Source organism: Pocillopora damicornis, chromosome 3, assembly GCF_964200805.1.
Source record: "Pocillopora damicornis chromosome 3, jaPocDami1.2, whole genome shotgun sequence".
NCBI lineage: Eukaryota > Metazoa > Cnidaria > Anthozoa > Scleractinia > Pocilloporidae > Pocillopora > Pocillopora damicornis.
In genome coordinates this window covers 15,183,700-15,201,429 of record NC_142672.1, presented here as the reverse complement: position 1 = coordinate 15,201,429, position 17,730 = coordinate 15,183,700, and the positions used below count along the sequence as shown (strand labels likewise).

Below are 17,730 nucleotides of genomic sequence, written 5' to 3'. Positions count from 1 at the left end.
TAAAATTGATAAAGGGGGAAAAATTAGTACAACGCTGGGTATCTTTCAAAGAAAGATTTCCTTAGATTCACAACTATATTTCGCAGATTAGTTATATTATAATCAGTGACCGTGGAAATTTCAAGGTTTAATCGCATTTAAAATGTTAATTTAGTTGAAATAAGAAAAAAGCTATATTCAAAAGGTGATCAAAATGGTGTGCTTTTGACTTTTTAGACAAGCAAATAAGCTATTCTCGTTTTCTTGTTGTGTTGACAGCTAAACTGCTTTCCCTGTTTTTCAGTCACGGCAACGGTTACTAAGAAGGCGGCCCCACCAAAGCTTAAACTGCGTGCGGTTTCTTAGCTGTTTAAAGTCACATTTCCATAAACCTTTAAAAACGGAAACTAGGGAAAAAGTTACCATGAAACCGCGATGGTAGCTGAAACTCGAAACATATTTCATTGCAAAACTCAGTGTGTGCTTACAGAAGATTGATTCACAATCCGAAAGGCGTAAAAAAGGGATTTCCCATATAGGGGAAAATTTGCAGAGTATTCTAAGGGAGCAGTTGAACTGTCAATGGTAAATGAGTATATTTTAGATACACAGGAACTATAATGCAAATCTTATAATTTTAAAATTTTTGCTGTAACATTTTTGTATTGATGCTTGTTTGAATTAAATGCTGTTAACAATTAGACAGTTATGTAGTTGCCAACCTTTTTCAGTTTTATTACTCTATTTGATTTGCCGATTATGACTATAAAACCAAACAACTTTGCAACCGCTTAATACCCATGGAGTTTAACTGGTCAGTCTATACATTACACACCGTAGTTTTGCATGTCAGGCACGTGATCAAACAAAATCATTTCGTTAAATATAGCAGTAGTTCATTCATTTTCACTTAAAAGACAGTCAACGCCATTGACTCAATTTCTTCCATATTTCACCGCTTCACATGCGTTTTCAGTCATTCTTCTTCATTCAGTGTCATCTTAGTGGTTCTCTTCAGTTGTGTGAAATAGGAACGGATCTACCGAAATAGTCCCAGGGAGGCGTAAGGGATTCGCAAGCGGCATGGATACATTTTTCTTGTATTGACAGATTTTTAAATGTTACTTCTCTCGTTAGTTTTATTTCGACAACAAAAAAAAATCTAATAAAGAGCCTGGCTACTCGACGTGGAATAATTTCGTCCCCTTCAACTACCCTTACATGACTCTTTTGAAAACTTCGTGCAGCTCCCAGTCTCCTTCGCAGCCATTCGTTAGGATGTCACATGACACATCCTCAAATAATGCTTTTTAGGAATGTCGTGACATCTTAAAGAACGGCTGCGCATGAGGCTACTCAGCTTACCCTTTCAAAATATGACTTATCATAAAACTGGAACGTACCCCGAGTGTCACATCATTGTCAAAAGGTTCGTTATTAGCAGTCGGTAGAGTCAAAAAGAGATTTGATGTTTAACCCTCGAAACCTTGCTTTCCTGCAATGTTTCCTTAACCCTTTAGCCCCTAGTGATTGGCAAGTAATTTCTCCTTACCATATCACCCCTGAATCAAACATTAAGGTCAGGAGAATAAAGGAAATGATCAACAATTAAAGAAGCTCTTGATTGTTAATCAAAATTTTCCTTGTCAGCACCTTAGAAAATGTATGGAGAACAGTATGGAAAGTGCATACTGATGTTAAAGTGATTATTAAGGGTTGACATTTACATCGAGAACCTGGATTGATCAGATTGTTCAGGTGTTATCAATATTTTCATTTGTCCCTTCCTCTCAGTCAATTTCGTGTAGTGAGCGCAGCTGAGTAAGTACAACATCCTTTTGATCTGAGTCCAGTCCATGGTTAATTGTTTCTCTGACAACTGAGTACGATTGTCCTCTCAAAGCGCCATTACAGTGTACTAAATACTGAGTTACATAGCGAAAGTTTTTAGAAAGACAAAGAGAACCTACGGGACCGAAGAGATCAATTGATAGATACACTACAAACGGTGACATTGAAAAGAAAAATACCACCACAATTGCCAAAGACATCTTAAGTACATTGCGATTTCTCTTTTCGCGGCGGCTAAAGTGGACCACTAAATTCCGTACCCCATAAAGTGTCTGCTTTCTCAGCTTTTGTACTATTAAACCATAGAAAGTTGTTATCAGAATCAGCGGTACCACATAAATTAATGTTATCAGCAGTAAAAAAACGATTTTCGCAAAATCTGGGGACCAACCCAGAAAACAGTATGTTTTGCCGTCGTTAAAAGTGCGAATCTGGAATCCGTAGAGATATGGGGCGTGAATAACTGTTGATATCAACCAGGTGAGCAAAATAACGTATTCCACTTTAGGCTTGATTCGCGGAGCTTTTAGTGGAAACCAAACAGCATAGAAACGGTCCACCGCGATCGCCACCAAGGTCTGAACGGAAACCAGCGTAGAAATGTCTTGAAAGAATGCCGTGAGTTTACAGAGTACCTCTTCGAGAACGCCATCGATGAGCCATCGGAGATTTCCGTAGATTATCTCGACGTTGGCCCGAGGCATGGCGAATATTGGAACTAGGAGGTCGGAAACGGCCATATTTACGATGAGTAAGTTTGTAGTGGTTTTCATTTTGTCGTCCCGATAAACCACCATGATGATCAAAGTGTTTCCAATAAGTGACACCACAAGGAGCAAGCAGTAGGCAAACGTCTTGCAGATTTTAGCTGCCGCAGGATCCTCTATTAAGATGCAGGATGACACGTCGTTCCCGCCAGTAGTATTGTTTACATTCATTCCGGAGACTGTTGTAGAGCCTTCACCGAATTACCGAGTGATGTGGCAACTTTGATATCTTTCTAATGAAAACCACAACAACTGAATTAGTTTCGCAGAGTGTAAAGGCAGATGACAGAGTGTTAACGTATTGAAGTATTCGATTCAACTCTACTTTGTGGGATGGCTGCAAGAAACTTGAATTAAAAGTTTTATAATAGGACAAAGGAAAGAAATGAACAAGCGACGTCATCTTTCGTCTTTCTTGAATAATTCATCTTAAATTTTTGAAGGTTGTCATTTGGAATCTGCTTAAATGTCTTTTATCTCGTAAATTACCTTAGTTACTATTTGGTTAAATTTTACCTTTACCTTTTAAATGCTTTTCCACACTACCCCGCTATTGTTTTGAAGTATCCTTCCAGTTCTTCTAAGCAATAAGAGTGCTACTATTTCTTTAAAATTTCAATTTTCCAGTAAGACGTTTGATCGCAAAAATGCAAGGCTGGATCTTCAGCATTCGTGATGGAACGCGAAATTATCAAAACTGATCAAATCAAAACGGTAAACGGTCATTTGAACTTAGGAATGATAATATTAAGCTAGGAGCCAGCGGAGCCAATTTCCTTTTCCGTGACTCGTTACTGTCATTATAGTCAGTACGTGCTCCAAACTTACTTCAGGCCGAAACATTGAATTGTTTTTAATGTTAGTTCAGGCTGTGTTTACATTGCAACTTGTTTAATTAAATATGACTTAAAGAACTTTTTTGTCCTTTTATGTCAGCTAAGACTTGAAAACACAGTTTGGTTTGCGGCACGGAAAGGTCAGCGGAAAAGGTGATAGTTTAATTGACGCCACTTACACGTGAACGAAAACGGGTAATAGCATAACTTGGTAATTTTACCTTTTCTATGGAACATGTTGGAATCTAATGTCAAAGACGTTTATCCGGCCGGAAATATCAAACTTACAGGGTTAAGGAACTTTACAACTCAATCTGTTCAAATCAATTCGCTCTCAAAAGCAATGACCTGTAGAGAGAAAGATTCGCTTAATCGCGTAATACCATTCAAGTATTGATTTGAAATATTCCAAATATTTAGTTTGTTTGTACTAGCCTATACGGCGATGATTCGTTTGTTCATGTACATGTTTCTTGGTCTTAGCTCTTCCAAATTAGTTATCAGAGCCTCTCTCAGACGCTTTCGTTTTTCAATGCTTCCGCTCGATAAGGAAAGGCAAAGGGAAACTGGACAGAACACCAAGTCAATTTGATTTAAGTGATATGTCTTTGGTTTTATTAATGAAAAGAGCCCTTTAAAATCCATCGACGGTGTAAATTCATAAAGGTGCATGTTCTACGATCTTTTGCGGATAAATCTTCGACGTGTTTTCAACCAAAGGACACTGTCTAAAACCAGGCAATATTTTTAGTTTTAGCTCCAGGCACAACGTTTTCTTTCTAGCCACATTTCTGTTTTTGAATCAGCAGCCATAACAATGGAATGGCAAACCTTCAAATTAACGAAGTTTTCCCGTCCCAAGTTAAGAAAATTGTTTCTGATTTAAAAGCTGTCAAATGTTTATCAACCTTTGGCACCAGTGCCGCATGATGATCGTCTACGCGACTTAATAAAGATTTTTATAATTTTTTTCTCAATCCTTGATCATCAAAGATTGATATGATATCATATGGAATATGACCAAAGCCCTCGCCCGCAAAACCGAGATTACTATGATTGTAAAATTGCATCAAGATGTTACTACAATTACGGTCGATAGGGTTGTCTACACTCAAAAGCTATTTCAAAGCTCCATGCATACAAACTAGCTGTGGTGTATTCTTCTTTAGAATAAAAACAACTTCAAAAACATATCCAGAGAGTAAGGGCGGCTTGAATTTGAAGGGAGAATTAGCGCACAGTTACTGTAGGAAATGCCTAAGTTCTTTTTTATATAAATATAGCCTGGCTGAATTTGTTTTGAAGATACAGAAGAACCCCGCCAAGCAGAACTGTCAAGGAAAACGTAAAACAGCTTTGGACACCGTAGAGCCCTGACCTCTATAATTAGTCAAAATAGCGAAATATCTGCCTTAATCTTAAATAAATTGTAAACATTCCAGGATACTCTCTTTAAAAGCCTGCATGCGAGCATGCCCTCAGCTCTAATTAGCGCGACAAGGCACGCCTTACCCCGCAGGCATTATTATCAGTCCTAGACCCCATTGCTGACCTCTCGCCATCTCATGTTGCCCAAGGCGTCACACTGACCCCCTGTCCTTGGACTGCCCAAATGGACCTCATGATATTTACTAAATGGATAACCCTACGAAGTCCTATTTCAAATGATTTCTGATGAAAGCACTCCACTTCTTTAGACAGCTAAGTTCTTAATACAACCGGAGCTTTTCCGTTATAGGAAATTGTTTCTCTTAAAAGTCAAACCTCGCCTTCGAGTCTAAGCGGGGAATGGAAATATCGTGTTATCAAAACAAACAAAATCACAATGTTTATTAAGTACAAAAATACAGGAATGAAAACGACGGTGGTTATCCCTATCAAGGGCACTACCTAAATAAAATAAAAATAAGCTGTAATAAAATAGATTTGTAAGAACTAGCGAATGTCTAGCTTAATTTACAAAACGTCCTTGATTTAGTTCGAAAACCTGATGCCCAAAATCTGCTCTTCAACTATCTCTTTGGGAAGCGCATTCCACAGTTTGGTAATTCTGATGAGCCCCTTCGAGTGAAAAAACAATTTACTCTAGCTAATGGCTGTGTTAATTTGTCTACTTAGCGTCAGTATCTATCTCCACCTCTATTATATACACATAGCGTGATGCTTCGGCCTCGAGCTTCAACTCGTTCACGCTTTTGGTTGTTGTAAAATACATGTGCGTATTGTTAAATCTGTAAAAAGGATCTCAGCTGGGTGATGGTCAAATTACGGCTAACGGTTAATTTCTTCCCGTTGAAGTTAGAACAAAAATATTTACGGTTAATTATTTCAGCGACTTACCTTTAAAATTTTTCACTAGAGGCTCCTTCACTCGAATTGCACAGTGGCCATTGTCTCAGTATTGTAGCGGGAGTTAATTCCACACGTGTTAATCGATAAATAGCCAAGGATTTATAAGACATCCGGAATAGGGTCATGAAAGCTAGTGGGAGATTTGGTGCAAAAAGAGATAAAAATAGTACTAAAGCCTGGATCCCTGCAGTAAAATAACTCTAAAATAGCATCGTCTTTGCATTGCTTTTTGGCACTGAAATACACTTGCAGTCCTCTAATGGTTATAATCTAAAGTTGAGATCCTTTGAAAATCCTATTTGTTTGAAAAAGTTCCCTCAATAATTATTATCAATAAGTTTACGTACACTTGATGTCTTTACCACAACTTCAGAGGTACTCACAAGTCATAACTTAATTATGAAGCTGATCATTAACTTGTTGGAAGATAATTAACAGAGTCTTTATCTGGTTCTCTCTGTCTTCCACCTAAAAACACTCTGATGGCAAAGTCAACAAAAGAAGTCCTAAACGAAAATATCCACATTAGGGAAAATACACTGAGCATTCGTCAAGATCAGGGGTTCAGCCTGATTAAGTATCTGTAGTGTGTAATTGAAATTAACTTTTAATTAGTTGAAAGATCTTTCCCTCAAAGATATGTCACTCTGCAAATGCAGACTCTTCATTTTGACCACTAGACTGGAATGACATAAGTTTTGACAGTTTGAGACAGATGATAACTTTCATAGTGCCCATGCACAGCAGAAAATTATGATGTGTCACAGTTCAAAGTCCAACTCAAGTCCAGATCCTTTCAATTTTGCCATTACTTCCTTCTCAAATCTCTCGTTCAACTCTGGGGTGAAGTGTTCCTTCCAGTTACCAACCACACCCTTCTGGAGAAGCTTTGGACCATCTTCCTTGCCTCGTAACAAGTAACTTTGAACATTCTTCATCATTCCTTTAAAAGTGCACTGCTCGGCAATGAGATTGGCGAGATCATCTGGCAGAGGCTTGTTAAGGAAATCAGCAATTATACGAACATTGGACAGGAGATCCTGGGAAATATAATCACTCCTTCATTATCAATCCATCTTTTAGAACAGATACTTAGAATCTCATGATCAACTACAATTATAGCACAGACTCTCCCTTTTTCTCATATCAGGCTGGCCAAACTAGCTGCAAAAAGGAGGGTAAATGAAGATGGGAATGTTCAACTTATCCTTGTTCTCAGGTTCAGGGAAACAGCTAGCTGAGGTGTGGTTAAAATAAGGAACATAAAATGTATTATTCGTTCAATCTTATTTAATATTACCCTTGCGAACTGAATTCCCAGTTTTCTGGGAATTCCAAGGAATTCTCAAAAATTCCCAGTTATGCAAATGACCCTTGCAAACTGAATTCCCAGTTTTCTGGGAATTCCTGGGAATTCCTAGGAGTTCCTAGGGATTCCTAGGAATTCTTAGGAATTCTCAAAAATTCCCAACTATGCAAATTAACTCTGATTTAAAAAGCTTGGAATTACTGGGAATTTCTGGGAAAGGAAGACTCCAGTTTTGTGAGGACTTGGAATCCCTAGGAATTCCTAGGAATTCTCAGCTTTACAAACTACCTATAATTTAAGAAGTGTGGAACTCTTGGGAATTTCTGGGAATTGAATTTGAGGCAATTTTAATACCCTGAGGTACACATAAATTCTAAGAAATTCTCAAAACCTTGAATGTGAAGGTTTTGAGAAAAGGAGTAATTTCAGAGGCTTAAAACTTTGGCTCAATAAGAGGTATGCTATACAAAACTTACCAAGAGATATACATACATGAATATGTTTATAACTTAAAGATCATGAAATTTATTATTCAAACTAAGTTCTAGTAAATCTTTACATTAATATGGATTTTCTCATGAACCAGCTGTCAGTTATGTTAAATGGAAATTGCCAATTAATCCAATGTACTCTTATCACAGATTTGCTTTCTAACCTCAAAGGACTCTTGGATTTCATGATCGAAAAATATTTTTATTGTCATGCAAATTAATGTCTCATGTTCACTGATGTGCCAAAATCATCAAACATTCATTGGCTGTTCGTTGGTACACAACTTCCACAATAATTAACAATAATTACATTGTTATCTACACTTAAAGAACTTTGTTAGTTATGAACATAAGTTACTTCCCTAGTACATTACTGGTTGCCTTTGTTAGAAAACCTTGGAACAGTCAAGCTCAGTTGCCTCAAACACTGTCAGAGACTTTTTGTTGACAACATTTTTAGTAGAAATTTCCTGCCTTAGACAAACAAATTCAACACCTAATTAATCTTTCTTTTTTCATGACTGTTATTGCTGTTTTTTTTTTTTTCAGTTTTTTGCTCTGTTTTCGTGACTAATTGCTGTAATTTGTTTTGCTGTTTTTATTCTTACAAAACATTTTTGTAAGAGTTCCAATACTTGTGGATCATCCACACGCTTTGCAAACATTTGGCATGCAGACAAGACAGAGGTAGTCAATGTGCCCTTTGAGAAAAACACCTTTTAAATGACATTAATTTATTTGAAACTCTGATCTGAAAATATTTGTCAACAAGACTTGTTAGTAGTGAGAAGTACCAACCAAGTTCCCTTTCATAACTTAATTTCTTAAATGTCCCAATCACTGGATCTCCCAAAAAATATTACATCTTTTTATTTTTGGTGCAAAATAAAAGTCCTTCTTTATATAAAAATTAAAATTGCAAGTCACACTTCAATAATAACAGCTCTAAAGTTTACTTGTTGTTCTTCTCTGTCTGTCAGCTATCAACAAAATTGTTTTATACTTCGGACAGTGCATAACTATTTGTGGACCAGAGTTCCAACGCACCTCTGTAATCGGATATAGTTACTTCTGTCTCTTGTACAAATGTTTCTCCTTTGTAAGACACACTCTACTCTGTTGTCACTACTGCTTTAAGTTCAGTGGAAACGACTGACTGAGGAATCGAGATAGCGGTGTTGGAACATGTTGCTGAACGCTTGCTACGGTCAAGCTTTGTAGATTTAGGTACTGGTACACTGGGATCATCTTTGTATCTCTTATACTTCCTAATGTGGTATCCTTCTTTTATAAATATGAGGGTAAAAGACCATTTGTAGTCGCATTCAAAACTGTGATTAGCTTGTATTTCACCTTTGCCATGAACACAACTCAAGTGAGTTTCGAGTCTTTGTTTCCTCGACAACTTTCGGCCACAAATCGTGCATTTGTAATACGATCGATTCTTGTCGATTATTTCTACATAGAGTGAGCTCACATCATTATTTATATCACCAAGGTATCCATCGTCTAGAAGTAGAGAACCGGTCGGAGAAGTCAGAATAAAGTTGTGCGCTCCTCCTAACACTACAATCGCCAAGCCAGCGGATTCACTTTGCTAGCCAATTACAAGTCCTAAAAGATACACGTGATCATGCCCGTGATCGGAAACAAAGAAGACTCCATTTGGCGCTCATCTTTGAATGTACTTTTCATCGATTGATCGTTTTTCTCAACTGTTTTGCTTAATATAACATTTCTAGAGATAGCTTTTATTGTGGTTCAATGGGAAAACGAGAACAGCGTGAGTGTTGTAAAAGAAATGAAAGTCGTTGGCGCCGTGGAGTTAAAAGAAGGGACAACAATTGACATACTGACTGGTACAAACAAGGGTCGAGTGGCCATCTGTAAAGCTACGATTTTGAAAGTTTGTGGTAAGTAAAAATTGCGATATTCGTTACGTGATCAAAATCTTATAAAAGAATAGATGTAGCGGGTTGAATAAAGCTTACATGACGCTCGGCGCAACTGAAACTAGAATAATTCTGAGAATCGAATCGGTCACTTGAATGCCGCAGTTTCTTAAGCTTATGCTTTACAATGAAATAAACCTATCAGTAAGGTTTCAAGATTCCTTTAGTCACGTTTGGGAACATTCAAGATTCATAATGGGAACTGTTATTAAACAAACCTTATTACATAAAGAAGCCCTCCTTGGTAAAAACAAAATAATGTATTCAGCCCTTTTTTAGTAAAATCTATGAGAGAGATATACTAACTCCAATATAAAAGTCACTCAATATAACAGAGATTTCTCAATTTGAGAATCCAATGAATGCCCTTTTCCTCATAGCCATCTTAAAGGCCTGGTGTGAGCTTTAAATATTTCTATATTTTAATATATATATTTTTTTCAAATTCAGATGTCATGGAACCCAGATGCAAAATGGTCAAGCTTCTTGTAGACAACCTCATTCAAGGCCAACTCATTGTGAGCCCAGGAAAAAAATACAAACAGCAGCTAAGTTTGCAGTTTAGGATAACTTCATTCTAATTTATTGTTACAGTTACAACAAGATTTTAATCAAAAAATCAATTTCATTTGTCTGTAATTAACCCCTTCACTCCTAAGAGTGCTTGGAAAAGAATCAACAGATTTTATTCACAATTTGTGTCAAACCTAATTTAATGATTGATTAGGACTATTTTATATGAATAGCTGTAATTGAGGATTAATCCTTATGAAGTTTTCAAGAAAAGAAAAATCAAATTCCATCCTAATATTACCACACATTGATGTTAATAATGAATCAAAAATATTTCACATGTAAGCCTTAATTAAGCTTCTAAATAAATTTCATTGAATACTTGAATTTTAGCTGGGTTTTTTAATTTAAAGTATTTATTTTATATCATTAGCCTCAAATTTTTGCTTAAAATTCACAGTAATTCTTAAATATTCCCAAAAATTCCCAGAAATTCCTAGGAACTTTTTAGATTTACAGCTTTCAGGGAAAGTCATTGGTTCTCTGAGTTGGAATTCCTAGGAATTCCAAGTCCTGTTGGCTATAAACTTGGAATTTCTGGGAATTTCTAGGTTTTTAGAACCAGAGTAGTTATGGTTGGGAATTCCTAGGAATTCCAAGGAATTCCCATTCTGAATTTACCATGAAAATTCACACCTTTATTCCTAGGAATTCCTAGGGAAATCCTAGGAATTCCAAAAGCCATTTTGCAAGGGTACGTCTTATCACTGTGGTGTACAATTTTGCTTCTCTAAATCAAATTGTGTATTGTTAAGCATCTTCATTCTCATTTTTACAAGTATCTTTGAATTCATTAGATAGATGACCCTTTTATGTTAGATAGCTGTCAACTATTTCAAAGTGTTATTTTCCATATAAAAAATAAAAAATTCAAGGTACAAAATGAATGAAAAAAATGCATGAAAAAATATAGGGGGCCATCTTTTACAGGTGTCTCTCCATAAACAGAGAGTTAACTGTATGATGCAAGCTAAACTTTTGCATTAAAGGCATTTTAATTTACTTGATTCCATTATCTGACTTCAATTTTTGCTTTTCATGAGTAATTGTGGGCATCTATCAAACTCTTCTCATACATTTAATAATATGTTCAAAAAGTTGAAATGTTCATAAAAAGTCCACTTTTGTTTATTCATTAAGTTTTGAAAATATGTTTTTCTTACAACTGTTAATCTAATTTTGGTTGTCATTTTCATTGCTGTTACTATTGTTACTTGTATATTTTGCACTTACTTACAATGTAAAGCTGGACTCACAGTGTTCCAACAAACCATTCATCCACTGCAAAACTGAGGGTAAACATAATTTGAATGCACATACCTTTTGAAGGTCTTCATATTTAAGGAAAAGAACATTAGGATCATGTCTGTGCTCCCACCATCCAAGAACATGATTACTCCACTGGCTCCACATGGCTAAGTAATGAATTAAAATATAAAACAGACATGTGACACTGAAGTTAATTCCTCAGAGAATTATCCCTAGTCTAACCAAATTTAAGGCAGTAAAACCTCCATTCTGGGACCCAGGCAAGTGTCCTCTGAATAGATGTGTCTCCTGAATAAAAGTTAGGTTAGGGGTGCCTAATAAACATTTAACCAGCCCAAAAAATAGCATCATTTTTTCATTATTCTGGCTTGAAATCTTCTGAAGTCTATTTCAAAAAGGTAGATAATGTATGAAAAAACATCTGCAATTAAGGAGAAAGAGGGTCTGGGCCATTATGTTTGCATATGGAGCAGTACGTTGGCAAATTCCTAAAGCCAAGCATCAATAAAGGGACAACTGTCATTACCAGAAAGCTGGTGGTAGGTTGGAAATCCATGCAAATACATCTTCTGTGGCACAAATACTTCAGTAAAATGTGTCAAGTAATAAATTGAAGGAACTGGTTTCTGTAATGTTACTGATGCCAAGCAGTCTTATATCTTTTTTTCTTTGGCCTTCAGCTACCTAAGTTTGAATTCTATAATTTTTGTAAACATTAGGATGTATTAAATAGTAATCACTTAGTCAGTGCAAACAAAACTCTGAAAGGTGATGTGCTTACTTTTGCCCTCAATAAACAGCTTCACATAATATTCCCATGGTGCATTCAATCCTGTAGAGGATCCAAGGCTTTTGATAAATTTATAACTTGAGACTGCTGCATCTTTAGGATTACGAGCAATGTAAATATATTTACAGCTTGTGTCCTTGTTTTTAGCTTTAGGGATGGCTTCATAAGAGAGGTGGGTCTTTAGAAGACGAGGGCTTGGTAAAGTTTTAATGTCAGGCTGAGTTGACTTTGGGTTGGTTGCCTCTTCCACAAATGGGACACGATCTTCAATTTTACCACTGTTGATTTCTCCATTGTGATAAATCTGCCAGACAATTTCTTGAACCCAGGTAGTCCCTTGGACAAATACAGAATTTAACTAATTCAATACCTCACATTGCCTCTTACAGCATGGCCATAGAAACCTCACAGTATTCAGTATTAAAGTCAATGAAAGAAAAAAAATGATAACAAAATGAATAAAAACGAAGACAAGCAAATTTTGGCTTTATCATTTTGAATGACCTAAGCACAGAAATCCAAATGTCAACATGGTGGAAGATGACACTTATTTATACGCTCAGATGGAGAAGGGAAATGTAAAGGTACAGTAACTTGCCCAAGAAAACTACACAACGAAACTCAGGTCAAGGTTTTCAAATGGATCATTGATCTTGGAATTCAGACAACTAGCCATCAAGCCATCATGTCTGGCTGCTTCACCCTGATATGGGTATGATAGAACCTGCCTATCTTAATTTGTTCATATTTTATTTGGTATGACAAATAGGATAATAATTTATCATAATGTTCCCTCAGGCAAAGGGGAATTGGGATACTGGTTACCAATGTAACTTCTAACTACCTCCAGTTCCAAAACTTCATGAAATCTTATTTATGACAAATCTTATTTACTGCAAATAATCTCACTTACTAGTAATAATCAAAGATTAGTAAGGTGCGTTCAATCTCTAGTAAAAGTTTTTTTTTTTGTACTGATGGCACAGAAGAAAAGTCGGTGTCTTCAGCTCAAGGCAGCCAAGAAAACATTAGTACATGAGATCAAGGCTATTTGTGCCACATAGCCAGCCAGCCAGTCCACCTGCAGAAATTTTTTTCGGGATCACTTTCTGAAGGAGCGTAGATACCAGGGTCAATTAGGTAACCAAGCCTTCTTATGGTTTGTTTACAATTCTACACTCACCTCCCCCAACTGGTTGAAGTGCGATGGGGGGGGGGGGGACAGGGAAGGGAACATTTTTGTCACTTGCATAAGAAAAACAAACGGGAAATCATTTATTAACCCAATTCTTTTTTAGTTTTCGCGGGAAAGAACATTACCTTATCTCGCTGCGCTCCGTTCAAAGTTGTCTCAGATGTTGAGGTAGTCCAGGGAATAATTTAAACATTAGCCCAGTTTTGTGCAATCAGATTAATTGTTGCTCAGAGTGCATTATTTCATGACAACGTACTTCAACAAGTTAGGTATACATATAGTATATGCCACGAAAGCAAATGATTTCTGGTGTTATCGCTAATTGAGATATCAGATCAAGAAAGTATAAGGTTATTAATAAATAATGGTAATTGAACTGAGTGGAGTGCAATTTGGGCTGAAATCATACGCGTGATTTCAAAATTGAACGAGCGCGCAGCGCGAATTCAATTTGAAATCACAAGTATAATTTCAGACCAAAATTGCACAACACGAGGTTCAATTACCACTTTATTACATCCATTTTGAAATCACCCAAATACAGGACTTGGTCAGTTCAAATATTTATTACTACAATACTGAGCCAGTTTGGAATTAAAGTCATCCATTTTTGGGAGGAAAAAATAAGAGTTTTGGAAACAAAAGTTGCAAAATTTGCCGCATGATCCTTCATGTCTTTCATCTTCCTGCAATTTGATCGGTTACTTTAAACAAGCCTTGAAGTCTGATTGGTTGTTTTGTTTTTAGTGTAGCCTCCTCTTCAACTGGAAAAAAGATGCGATTTAAAGCAAAAAATGGTACAATTCGTGAATAAATCGCACCAATTAGAGCCAATCAGATTACAGGGACCACCAGTGATTTCAAAATGGGTGTAATAAAGAGTTAAATTTTAGCTGAAAGCTTTTCGAGTTATTGATTTGACAATTTACTGTACGTTGTAAAATTACAAAGCAAAACAATAAATTTAGGTTGTAAAACACTAAAATACTTACTTACTTACCTTTCGGTCTCAAAACGTTTTTCTCTTTGCTGCTTTAAAAATTTGAGCTTGTGTTTACTAAACGCCGAAGTTCCTTGTATTCTCCAGTGTGACAAAAAAGGTCACGCAAGTAAGAAAAGGCTTGGGCACAAATTCAGTAAGCTTGGCTTCTGAGTTGAGCCACGATTTGTATGCGTTCTCCTTTGTCGAACGCAATTAAGTCTCACATTAACTGATGGGTAGGAAATAATTAGTCAGATTGACCGCTATTTTACGCGAGGGGCCATCTATCTTATGAAAGACACAAACAAACTTTGTCAGTAGACACAACTCACCTGATTTGGGATAGCTTACAACGAACACATCGTCCGGTCTGGTCTGAAAACCAGTAATAAAGTCATGAAGCAACTGAGGATCAGGGACGAAATATGCGGGAATTCTTAATCCCAAGAGTTCAACAGTTTTATCTGAAGTCCACTCCCCTTCACTTTCCTGAAGAACTGGAAAAGTCGACATGGTGTCACGACGCACGAAAAATGTCACTCCTGCACGAACGATAAAAGAAATTCAAAGAAGCTCAATATTCATCCCTGCGGGCCAATGATTAAAACTTTGAAGAGGCTCGCGTTGGATCTTTGTCCTCCTGATAAACGAAATCGGAAGTAGCCCATATCATCGATGATCACATGACTATGGTCACGCCACTGCAATGTCACACTAACCGTTGGGTAACTTTTGAGAACAACAACCGATAGAAAATTAATTTTAAAAAAATCGAAAGGGCTCAAAATACATTGGGGATGAGGTAAAGGTCTGTAGCAGAAAATTACTTTGTATGCTAAATTTACCCCTGATAACCCGCGCATTCTATCCATGAAAAATCTTATCGGAACGAAATTCTCTTGTTCTGCCTCTTACTAAATATGGCATGGATTCCTGCAGGCGTTTTTAGGACGGCTTCCCACGATCGGTTAGGCCTTAGAGGCCTGGGATGAGATAACTAGGAAGTGGGAAAAACACGAATCACTCTCTCTTTCTCGCACTTGGTGTGTTTTAGGGTATTTGATCCTCTTTGAAAGATAACGATTGAAGATTAGCTTCAGATATTATGCAGCTTTGAAGGTAAGGGAACGAAACGATGTTTTTGTTAAGGGAACTTGAAGTGAGCAGTCAATGGCGCGTGTGTGCTGGGTACACTTCCCCTCTTCTAATGAAGACTGACAAGAGGCTGTTTTTGATGTTCTCTGCCGCACAAATCTTGTGAATTTTTCAATATTCAAATAATTTTACACCGGTTCAAGGGTCAAATGTAAGCTATTTCGCCTCTACCCATCTTCATTAGATGGCATTCTCGGTATGGGATGGTATGAAACAATCATGAAGTCTTTCTCAAACGTAAGGATAATATTTCTAATTTATCGGAAGGTAGATCTTTCCCAAGTCCTTTGGGTAGAAGTTCCGGTTAAGTTTCCGCACAGCCCCGTACTATTGTAAAACAAATCTGTTTTCCCAATGGAAATGTATTGTTTTTGTCATTGTTTTCTCAGTTCAAGAACTGAATGCATAATGTGGGATGGGGCTATGCGGAAATTTTACCCATAGTTGCCTTATTGAGTAAATTTTTTTTGCGCTCAGTTAGAATCAGCTGTACACGTGCTTATTTCTTTCGTTGGGTGCTACAGCATGTGCCTTGATGGATTAATTTATCGGTGGATAACTCTACTTTGTACGTTAAAAATTTCGTCTGCATAAATTACAGGAAGAAACATTCAATTCTACTTTGCTAAACCAACTAATATATTATGAAGATAAAACCTGTCATGTCCCAAAGTTATTTTCCGAGTATGTCGTGTCTCATTCGAAGTTGTAATAACATACGTAGCGCATTGGGCTAAAAAAATTTGTTTGGCTCCGCCAAAAGTCTCAACAGAATTTGTCAGTCCTGGGCGCACTGAAAAACAGAAAAATATTTGTTAACCACAAAGAGTCAATTACATGAATGCACAAATTGTACCTGAGGTCTACTTGGACATGGAGATTCAGCTTGAACGCAAAATTGGGAACCATGATTGTTGTAATGTTAGCGTCCTGAGTACTGATCATCATTCATGCAGCATTGGGAGTACGAATCTTCTGTTGTCACCGTTTGATTACTGTGTAAAAAGCAAATTTCAGTTTTGGCAGCCTTCCTCTTGAATGAATCAAATTTAGGAAGGGAGATCAAATTTTCTTGATTAATATTTTCCTTTAAATCATAATTTAAAAAAATCTGTCAGATTTTACGCATGACACAAATTTGTCATGCTCCAAGGTGGAATGATGGCACCTTTAAATATTAGTAAGACTTCCTAAAATATGGTAGGAAAAGATTTACTAGACACACCAGTCACAGAACTGATGACAGATTTTTTTGCAAAATACACTAAACTTTGAGCAGTACGCCTAGGCCCTAAAGGAAACTGCAGAACACAGATCATGAGATTGGCTGTTCCACACCCGAGCACTACTGTATCTGAAGCATCTTTTAAAATAATTGGTGTGGGGCTGTGGAGGGGCAAATCTATTTTTGAAATTCCTGATTGAAATTCCTAAATCAGTAGGAAGTAAGGTCATTTTCAAATAAAAATTGAAATCTTAGATATTTAGGAGTCATTTAGTATGTAGTCTTTGCTGCAATGAGTTGTTTGTAGGCTTTTAACCCTTTGACTCCCAAGATCTTTTTAGCAATTCTCATTACTGTCTACCATATGATTTTTATGATGTTTATTTGGAAAATTCATTATTGGATCAACTGATGATCTCCTTATTAATTGATATTTTTCGTGATTCTCATCTCTTGTCTAGTTGATATTGTATTGATATTGTTAGGAGAAATTCTATCTTGGTCACTCTTATGGCAGTTAAACGGTTAAGTCAATTATATGCAAGCCTCGTAAAAGAATGTATCACAAATTACAGAATGTTCTGTCATTTACCAAGTTAATTTTTGTGCTTACTCAGTGGGTAGTGTGGATAGTCATGCATACCAATTCATAAATATGTCTATATAAGTGAAGTGCTTATCTTAGCTGTTGTTGTTATTGCTTGGTAAAGGGGTAAATAAAGCTGTGTTGCTGACTACAAGCCCGCAGGCTGAGTAATAGTGTAGTAAGTGTTTTAGAAGTAACTAGTACCCAGTGATACATTTTTCTCAAACATACAACTGCAACTTTGAGAAAGAACATAACTGCAACTTTGAGAAAGAAGATAATACATCCATGGGGATCAACCAGGGTATCTGCTATGATTTTTCTTCCTTTAAAAGACTGATGTAACAATGTAACAGCACTTAACTACTTCTTGGTTTTTCTTATGCTCAGAAATGTTTGGTGTTTGACTGATCATTAG

General features: G+C 36.6%; 3 protein-coding genes and 1 long non-coding RNA gene across 5 annotated transcripts in view; 2 read left to right on the top strand and 2 right to left on the bottom strand.

Annotated features, from left to right (window-relative positions):
* Window positions 1-1,587: 1,587 nt before the first annotated feature.
* On the bottom strand, window positions 1,588-3,296 carry LOC149048468 (neuropeptide SIFamide receptor-like). Its single transcript, XM_089201140.1, has 2 exons — window positions 3,120-3,296; window positions 1,588-2,830 (listed from the first exon to the last, which is right to left on the bottom strand). The coding sequence occupies exon 2, from the start codon at window positions 2,766-2,768 to the stop codon at window positions 1,770-1,772; it is 999 nt and encodes a 332-aa protein (XP_089057266.1). The 5' UTR covers window positions 2,769-2,830; window positions 3,120-3,296; the 3' UTR covers window positions 1,588-1,769.
* A 1,952-nt stretch (window positions 3,297-5,248) lies between these two features.
* LOC149048467 (sulfotransferase 1C2-like) lies at window positions 5,249-15,075 on the bottom strand. Its single transcript, XM_089201114.1, has 4 exons — window positions 14,679-15,075; window positions 12,161-12,505; window positions 11,431-11,525; window positions 5,249-6,825 (listed from the first exon to the last, which is right to left on the bottom strand). Exons 1-4 carry the CDS (start codon window positions 14,857-14,859, stop codon window positions 6,547-6,549), a joined length of 900 nt encoding a protein of 299 aa, XP_089057240.1. The 5' UTR covers window positions 14,860-15,075; the 3' UTR covers window positions 5,249-6,546.
* Window positions 7,784-17,730, top strand: part of LOC149048464 (uncharacterized) — a 32,181-nt gene continuing 22,234 nt past the window's right edge. For both annotated transcript variants that reach the window (XR_016185117.1, XR_016185116.1), the window contains exons 1-2: window positions 7,784-9,498; window positions 9,988-10,661. This is a non-coding gene — a long non-coding RNA (uncharacterized LOC149048464). The remainder of the gene's footprint in view (window positions 9,499-9,987; window positions 10,662-17,730) is intronic.
* Window positions 15,339-17,730, top strand: part of LOC149048466 (uncharacterized) — a 14,297-nt gene continuing 11,905 nt past the window's right edge. Inside the window, exon 1 of the mRNA XM_089201088.1 lies at window positions 15,339-15,465. The gene's annotated coding sequence lies outside the window, so the exon portion shown is untranslated. The remainder of the gene's footprint in view (window positions 15,466-17,730) is intronic.